This window comes from Neomonachus schauinslandi, chromosome 7 (genome assembly GCF_002201575.2).
Source record: "Neomonachus schauinslandi chromosome 7, ASM220157v2, whole genome shotgun sequence".
NCBI classification, from domain to species: Eukaryota; Metazoa; Chordata; class Mammalia; order Carnivora; family Phocidae; genus Neomonachus; species Neomonachus schauinslandi.
In genome coordinates this window covers 123,980,283-123,987,510 of record NC_058409.1, presented here as the reverse complement: position 1 = coordinate 123,987,510, position 7,228 = coordinate 123,980,283, and the positions used below count along the sequence as shown (strand labels likewise).

At 41.5% G+C, this 7,228-nt stretch overlaps 1 protein-coding gene across 1 annotated transcript in view; it reads left to right on the top strand.

The window, feature by feature from the left end:
• RAI14 (retinoic acid induced 14) overlaps nucleotides 1-7,228 on the top strand; it is a 138,227-nt gene that overhangs the window by 123,912 nt on the left and 7,087 nt on the right. Inside the window, 3 exon segments of the mRNA XM_021700474.1 lie at nucleotides 1,903-1,957; nucleotides 4,731-4,849; nucleotides 5,516-7,051. Coding sequence (XP_021556149.1) covers nucleotides 1,903-1,957; nucleotides 4,731-4,849; nucleotides 5,516-7,051 — 1,710 coding nt within the window.

Here is a 7,228-nt window from a genome sequence, read left to right as displayed (position 1 = left end):
TTTATTTATTTGACAGAGAGAGACACAGCGAGAGAGGGAACACAAGCAGGGGGAGTGGGAGAGGGAGAAGCAGGCTCCCCGCAGAGCAGGGAGCCCGATGCGGGACTCGATCCCAGGACCCTGGGATCATGACCTGAGCTGAAGGCAGTCGCCTAACCAACTGAGCCACCCAGGCGCCCTATTAATAAATTCTTAAGATGAATATCTATGCAAGGAAAGGCAAGAAAGTTTTATGCTCTTACAATTAGTACCCTACTATCTTCTAATATAATCATGGCTCAAAGGATGCAATGCATTCCAAAGAATAATATCACAAATTACAATTTTCAGAAAAGGAGTGTAAAAAGACTTTCATTTCTTTACCCTCCCCCCCCCACACACACACAAAAGATAAGAAGTGACACCATTTAGAATGGCTAAAGTTTAAAAATACCAAATGTTGGTGATAATGCGGAAGAACTAGAATTGTTTCGCTCTGCTGGTAGGAATGTAAAGAGGCAAAACTACTTTGGAAAACTGTTTGACAGTTTCTTTAAAAGTTCATCATACACCTAACATATGATCTAGCCGTCTATTCACTGATGTTTATCCAAGAGAAATTAAAATGTATGTCTCAAAAAATTATATACACAAATGTTTATAGCAGCTTTATTCACATATCCCAAAACTAGAGACAATCCAAATGTCCGTCAGCAAGTGAATGGATGAGGATAATGAGATATGTCCATACAATTAATTATTACCCAGCTATAAAAAAAGAATGCAGAGCTGTACAAGCATTATCATAGATGAATCTGAAAGTCATCATGCTGAGTGAAAGAAGCCTGACACAAATTCATACCCATGACATTCCATTTATAGGAATTCTAGATAATGCTAACAGGAGAGTGGCGGTTGCCCGGGGCTGGGGCGGGCAGGGATTGGCTGTGTTGAAGCAGGAGAAAACTTGTCGGGTTAATGGAAATATTCTGTGTCTTGATTATGGTGGTGGTTCCATGGGTGTGTATCTATCAGAGCCCCTTACACCATAAACTTTAAATGGATGCTCTTTATTGTACCTTAAGATAGCTGAAAAATTAAACATCTATTTTTATAAAGTGAAAAGACAGCTTTTTGTAAAGATGAGTACTTGCCAAAAATGAGCCACTTTATTTTTAGCATTTGGGCTTTCACAAAAGTTCCTTTGCTGAAAACTTACCTCTCTTATCAGGTCTATGGCTCATCTGGATGAAACATAGTAATTTCTGGCAACTTGTTGTATTTTGTTTTGAAATGAAAGTCTGGCTTTGAAGTTGCAAGAATTTTTGCAATGTATTTAGCAGACAGATATTCAAGGACAAAGGTTTAGAGGAAATCTTTAGAGGATTGTCAATCCATGACCATAAAGCTTTTTAGTCCCTTATAAAATTACCTTTATCTTCCCTGACAGGTCTTATTTACTACAATTTCTCTTAGAAATATTAATAATAATACATTAATAGCAATTGATGTATAAAATAGTAAAGCTAAAAAATAGTTCTAATGTATTTTAATCAATGTATTACCCAGACAGGTAAAACTTCTATTTCACTATGAAAGTAATATTTGCCATCTCAAGTTTTAGGACAAAGACATAAAGTTATTACATTAAAAGATATTTGTATTATACTTACTAAATGAAATTTCTGAAAAATATTTTGAGGTTATATGCTCTGGAACCTAACGTTTTAGAGATTATACCTCAGTAGATAATTGTCACTTTTATTCACTTATATTTTAAAATATTTTCTTTCCTGGGGATTTTCTAACTTTTTCTAGAAGGCTAACTGTTCTGTGTCAACTCAGGGGGGAAAATTTGCTTGCTTCTCTTGTGGAATACTACAGTCAGGAATATTCTTTTAAGTCATTTTTGCGTTCCAGCAGGCTGAGATCAGTTCTATACGGGAAAACAAAGACAGACTAAGTGACAGCACTACAGGTAAGATGAAGGGAGAGCTGTTTTTGTCCCTTTGACAGGTCTGTAGTCCATGGCCATTTAAAGAGAGCAAAGGCCAAGCCGGGAGGGAGTGCAGGGAGGTTGGGGAACCCTGGGGACCCCAGAGCTGCCAATACTGCACAGGCTGACACTTTCCTTACTTCTGGAGGCTTTTACCTGGATTTTAAGGAGTCTGTAAGCATGGATATGAAAAAAATATACCTCTGTTTTCATTTGTCCCTAAATGTCAGCACTTCCTTCAACTACGAATATAGACAAATAACCCCCAGTGATATTAGCAGACCGGTGACTTTGCCAATAAGAGAATTCACAGATAATGTCATGTCACCTTACTCTTATCGCGGGTATCTGGAAATATCATTGACAGTCTCTCTGCTAGAAATATGGCAGTTACTAGACCTGCTGCCAGATCTGGTTATTTGGTGTATTACAAAATCAGCTCTTAAATTACTATAGCCTGGGTATTCTCTTTTATGCATTTTATTTTATTTTAAAGATTTGTTTATTTTAGAGAGAGAGCGCATTCATGCGCAAGAGGAGGGAGGGGCAGAGGGAGAGAATCTTCAAGCAGATGCTCCCCTGAATGCAGAGCCCAAAGTGGGGCTCGATCCCACGACCCTGAGATCATGACCTGAGCCAAAAACCAAGAGTCTGTTGCTTAACTGACTGAGCCACCCAGGTGCCCCCCTTTTATGCATTTTAAATAAAACATTATTTTTTGATGAGGTCCTCTGCTGCCGTCAGCAAGCAGCAGTCCTTGCCACTGGGCAGCAAGTTATTTCCTTGGAAATAAGGAGAGCCAACTGAGCATTTCTGTGGCTGCACGATCTAACTTTCCCACTTTGGATTTTAAACAGATATATGCAAAGACAAAGTGTTAATGAAGTCACACACAGTCATACTGTCTTCACCAAGACAAGGTTTAATTCATTGCCTTAAGAGTCCATCCTGTGGGTTTACTCTCTAAGAATGTAGTATAGTACCCCCAGAGTCCATTTAAAATGTCACATAAATTATTTCTAAAGCTCCTTTTGCTTCAACATTCACCTTCTTAGCCTATTATGCATTTCATGTGTTTGGAACTTTTAACTTACAGAATTTAGAAATACTAAACTTTCTAATTCCTGGCAGAGATCCATGTTAATTGAACACTTGTTACGTTGGATTCTTTAAAAACCATCCATTGTATTTTATTTTTTTAAAAATTATTTATTTTAGAGAAAGCCTGTGTGCAAGCAGGAGGAGGGGCCGGGGGAGAGAGAGCATCTCAAGCAGACTCCCCACTGAGCACAGAGCCCGATGCAGGGCTCAATCTTAGGACCCTGAGATCATGACCTGAGCTGAAACCAAGAGTCGGACACTCACCTAACCCAGGCACCCCTCCATTGTATTTGAGAAGTAATTTCTGTAGTTTAGAATTACAGTCATGCTCTCAGTCCTCTGGTTTATTCCAAACTCAACAGACATTATGTCAAGGGGACTCTATAAAGCTGTGGTTTAGGCACCAGACATCAGAAGTAAACATTTCTATGAAGAAATGTCATTTTGTATCCTTCCAAATTAAGAGTAAAGTTTTCATCTTTGCATTAAATGCCTGTGAGAAAATAATAAAATAATGGTAAAGAACGTAGGTCAGTGCTATTCAGACTGTGGTCTGTAAACTGTTGCCAGTCTACAGGAAATAAGGAGTTTGCACCAGAAAGCCATCCAGTGATCCCGCTAAGCACACGGTTTTGTCCAGCACTTTTTTTTTTTTTTTTTCTCCATAGGAACACTGTATGAAGGAGGAGGTGTGCTGAATGACATTCTGGAATAAGGTTCTTGTCTCAGCACATTGAATAGCATTGCTTTAGATGCCATTTCAGCATGATAATCAGTAGGATGGCAAAAAGTGGTGGTTTACCAACAGTAGGATTGTGGGATCCAGAGGCAACCATTTCGTGGTGGGTGGTCATCGGGTCATCGAATGCTGGGTCCTGAAAGATGCCTACAAGTGACCTAGCCAAAGAGATGCTGCAAGGGCAGTCGTATGCATGAAGAATTAAAGCAGCAGCTTTGTGTTGAGAATATAGAGGGTATGATGGAAAGTTTGGATCTGAGGAAGATGTGTTACTAGAGATCAAGGGCCATACACCTGAAAAAGTACATTGGCACCAGATGATGGAAGCCTTAACCCGAGGAAGCAGTCTGGAGATTAATTTTGGAGAGAGAGAGTGATTAAAGCACTTGAACCACAGGACTGGCCCCATCAAAGCACGTTTCAGGAAGGTTAGCCTGAGTAAGGCGATATTTTTACTACGGAGAGAGAGAGAGAGTTTTGTTACAGCGCTGTTTGCAGGATTTCCAAGCCGGGTGATAAAGTTTGAGCTAGAGTAACAATGGTAGGGATAAGAAGTAAACCAGGATATTTCTAAAAGGATTCACAGAAATGAGACTTACTAGGCATGGGAGGAACAAAAAGCAACCAAGGTACGATACTTAATCAGGTGAATGGAAAATATATGAACAAATCCCATCAGTTTTCGGATGAGCTTGTATGCGTCCAGGCATCTGGTCCTGTGCTGGGAATACCCCAGGAAGGAAACCCCAGGACCCGAGAATTGCTGTTTGTCTACCCAGCTGCTGGAGGCTTTCTTTCATAGTCAGGACCAGGAATAAGCCCTGGATTGGGTAGAAAGTGACTTGGTTAAAGGTCAGAGAAAGACTGGTTTAATTTTTTTAAATATTATTTTAAATTGCTTTTCACTTTTCCAAGGTGCTGATAGCTTATTGGATATAAGTTCTGAAGCTGACCAACAAGATCTTCTTGTCCTGTTGCAAGCAAAAGTCGCTTCTCTTACCTTACACAATAAGGAATTACAGGATAAATTACAGGTGGGTACAAAGATTGCTACCACGGACTCTTCTGTAGTGTGAGACTATGGGGTTTTTTCAGGTTAGTCAGATGATACTTTGTTTTAAACATCTCATATAGTTTCTTCTTTTTTTAATATAGTTAGCCTCGAGCATTTTACGGTTTCAAATTATCTGTTGAGAAAGGAGGTATTCATTAACTACATTTCTGTAAATTGCTAAATTGGTCAATTATACATAATTATATGCTGAGTCTGTTATAGATGACATATATGTATATGTGTGTGTGCGTGTGCATGTATAATGACCCATTCATTTAGTAGAGCTGATCATTTAGCAGATTTAAGAACTTAAATAAGAAGTAGCTGTACTAATAAGCCCATTGCCCCTTTCGGCAACTGGAATAATATAAGCAAAGGAAAAATTATGAGTCAGAGGCTTTAGGGCCAAAACAAATCTTGTGTTTTTAAAGTGGCACACATCAGCGGTCCTAATAGAGCACACAATAAGCTCAGAGTCATTAATCTGCCTCTCATGTCCCGGACCATATTTTGTCATGGGGCAAGAGTACACATAAAGGAACCCTGTGGCTCTCCGATACAGAAGCTCTGGATTTGTTCTCTCCTTCCAGTTGCTTGCTCACCTGACCACATCTTTGGTGCCATTTCCTTCTTGCCTTTTTCCCAGGCCAAGTCACCCAAGGAGGCAGAAGCAGACCTGAGCTTTGAATCCTGCCATTCCACTCAAACTGACTTGGTTCCACCCCTGGGCAAACCTAGTGACACCTCTCCCCCAGACTCCAAATCCTCTCCACCCGTCTTACCACATTCCTCGAGTAAATCCACTTGCGACAGCGATGGCCGAATTCAGCAACTACAAGAGATTCTGCAAGACCTGCAGAAGAGACTTGAGAGCTCTGAAGTGGAGAAGCAGCAGCTCCGGGCCGAGCTCCAGTCCAGAAGGGCCGAATCGGTGTGCGTAAACAGTGCGGAGATTTCCGAGAACAGCTCCGACCTCAGCCAGAAACTGAAAGAAACTCAGAGCAAGTACGAGGAGGCAATGAAAGAAGTCCTCAATGTGCAGAAGCAAATGAAACTGGGCCTCGTCTCGCCCGAAAGCGTGGACAGTTATTCGCGTCTCCAAGAGCTAAGGATCACCGAGGAGGAAATAGATGTGCTAAAGCAGGACCTCCAGAATGCAGTGGAAGAAAGTGAAAGAAATAAAGAGAAGGTGAGGGAGTTAGAAGAAAAACTTATAGAGAGGGAGAAAGGTATGGTCATCAAGCCTCCCGTGGAAGAATACGAGGAAATGAAAAGTTCATATTGCTCTGTTATTGAGAACATGAATAAGGAGAAAGCATTTTTGTTTGAGAAGTACCAAGAGGCCCAAGAAGAAATCATGAAATTAAAAGATGCCCTAAAGAGTCAGGCGACCCAGGAGGCTGGGGACGAAGCCGGGGACATGAAAGAGGCCATGAACAGGATGATAGATGAACTCAACAAACAGGTGAGCGAGCTGTCCCAGCTGTACAAAGAAGCCCAGGCGGAGCTGGAGGATTACAGGAAGAGGAAATCTCTCGAAGACGTAACAGCTGACTATATCCATAAAGCGGAGCATGAGAAACTGCTGCAAGTGACAAACGTATCCAGAGCTAAGGCAGAAGAGGCCCTGTCCGAAATGAAGTCTCAGTACTCAAAGGTGTTGCATGAGTTGACCCAGCTCAAACAGCTGGTGGATGCCCAGAAAGAGAACTCTGTCTCCATCACAGAACATTTGCAAGTGATAACCACGCTGCGGGCTACGGCCAAAGAGATGGAGGAAAAAATAAGCAGTCTCAAAGAGCACCTTGCAAGCAAGGAAGGAGAAGTGGTAAGGCTGGAGAAACAGCTCCTAGAAGAGAAGGCCGCTATGACGGACGCCATGGTGCCCAGGTCTGCCTACGCAAAGCTCCAGTCGTCGTTAGAAGGTGAGATGAGTGTGTTGGCCTCAAAACTGAAGGATTCGGTAAAAGAGAAAGAGAAGGCCCATTCAGAGCTTACCCAGATAAGAAGTGAGGTGTCACAAATGAAAAGGGAAAAGGAGAATATTCAGGCTCTCTTAAAGGCCAAAGAGCAAGAAGCAAATGAACTTCGTCAACAATTCCAGGATGCTCGGGAAGAACTGGAAGACATGAAGAGACAGTCGGAGAGCTCTTCCAAACTGGAGGAGGATAAAGACAAGAAGGTTGGTGAGATCGCATTGCTGTCCCCATTTCTAGCTAGCAAGCCTTTACCACAGTTAACGTTTTTAGCGTTGGTTAGCACTGACCTGTTGTGAATGCACAAAAGCTCTGCATGTGACTCCATCTGTCCCCACGGCCACATTAAGAATAGTAGGTGGGACATTACTGTTTAAAAAAAC